The 286-nt window shown below is 67.8% G+C and overlaps 1 protein-coding gene across 1 annotated transcript in view; it reads left to right on the top strand.

The window, feature by feature from the left end:
* The window catches only part of CNTN4 (contactin 4), a 332,854-nt gene that overhangs the window by 322,141 nt on the left and 10,427 nt on the right, over window positions 1-286 (top strand). Inside the window, exon 16 of the mRNA XM_015568361.1 lies at window positions 152-282. Coding sequence (XP_015423847.1) covers window positions 152-282 — 131 coding nt within the window. The remainder of the gene's footprint in view (window positions 1-151; window positions 283-286) is intronic.

Genomic DNA, 286 nt, shown 5'->3' with positions numbered 1-286 from the left:
TCACAGCGCCCTCAGACCCCCACAGCGCCCTCACCCCCCACAGCGCACTCAAACCCCCACAGCGCCCTCAGACCCCCATAGCCTGAGCACCGTGGCAGGGAGGAAGGAGGGGTGCCGCCTGCCCAGCATGGGTGCCCCTGCTGTCTTTCAGTCCCAGATGTCATCGACGGGAGGACGTTCACGGCGACCGTGGTGGGTCTGAACCCGTGGGTGGAGTACGAGTTCCGCACGGTGGCAGCCAATGCGATCGGGATCGGGGAGCCCAGCCCGCCCTCGGAGAAGCGGA

The sequence above is a fragment of the Myotis davidii genome, unplaced genomic scaffold (genome assembly GCF_000327345.1).
Source record: "Myotis davidii unplaced genomic scaffold, ASM32734v1 scaffold663, whole genome shotgun sequence".
NCBI classification, from domain to species: domain Eukaryota; kingdom Metazoa; phylum Chordata; class Mammalia; order Chiroptera; family Vespertilionidae; genus Myotis; species Myotis davidii.
The sequence above is the reverse complement of the archived record's forward strand: the minus strand, read 5'-3'. Positions and strand labels throughout refer to the sequence as shown.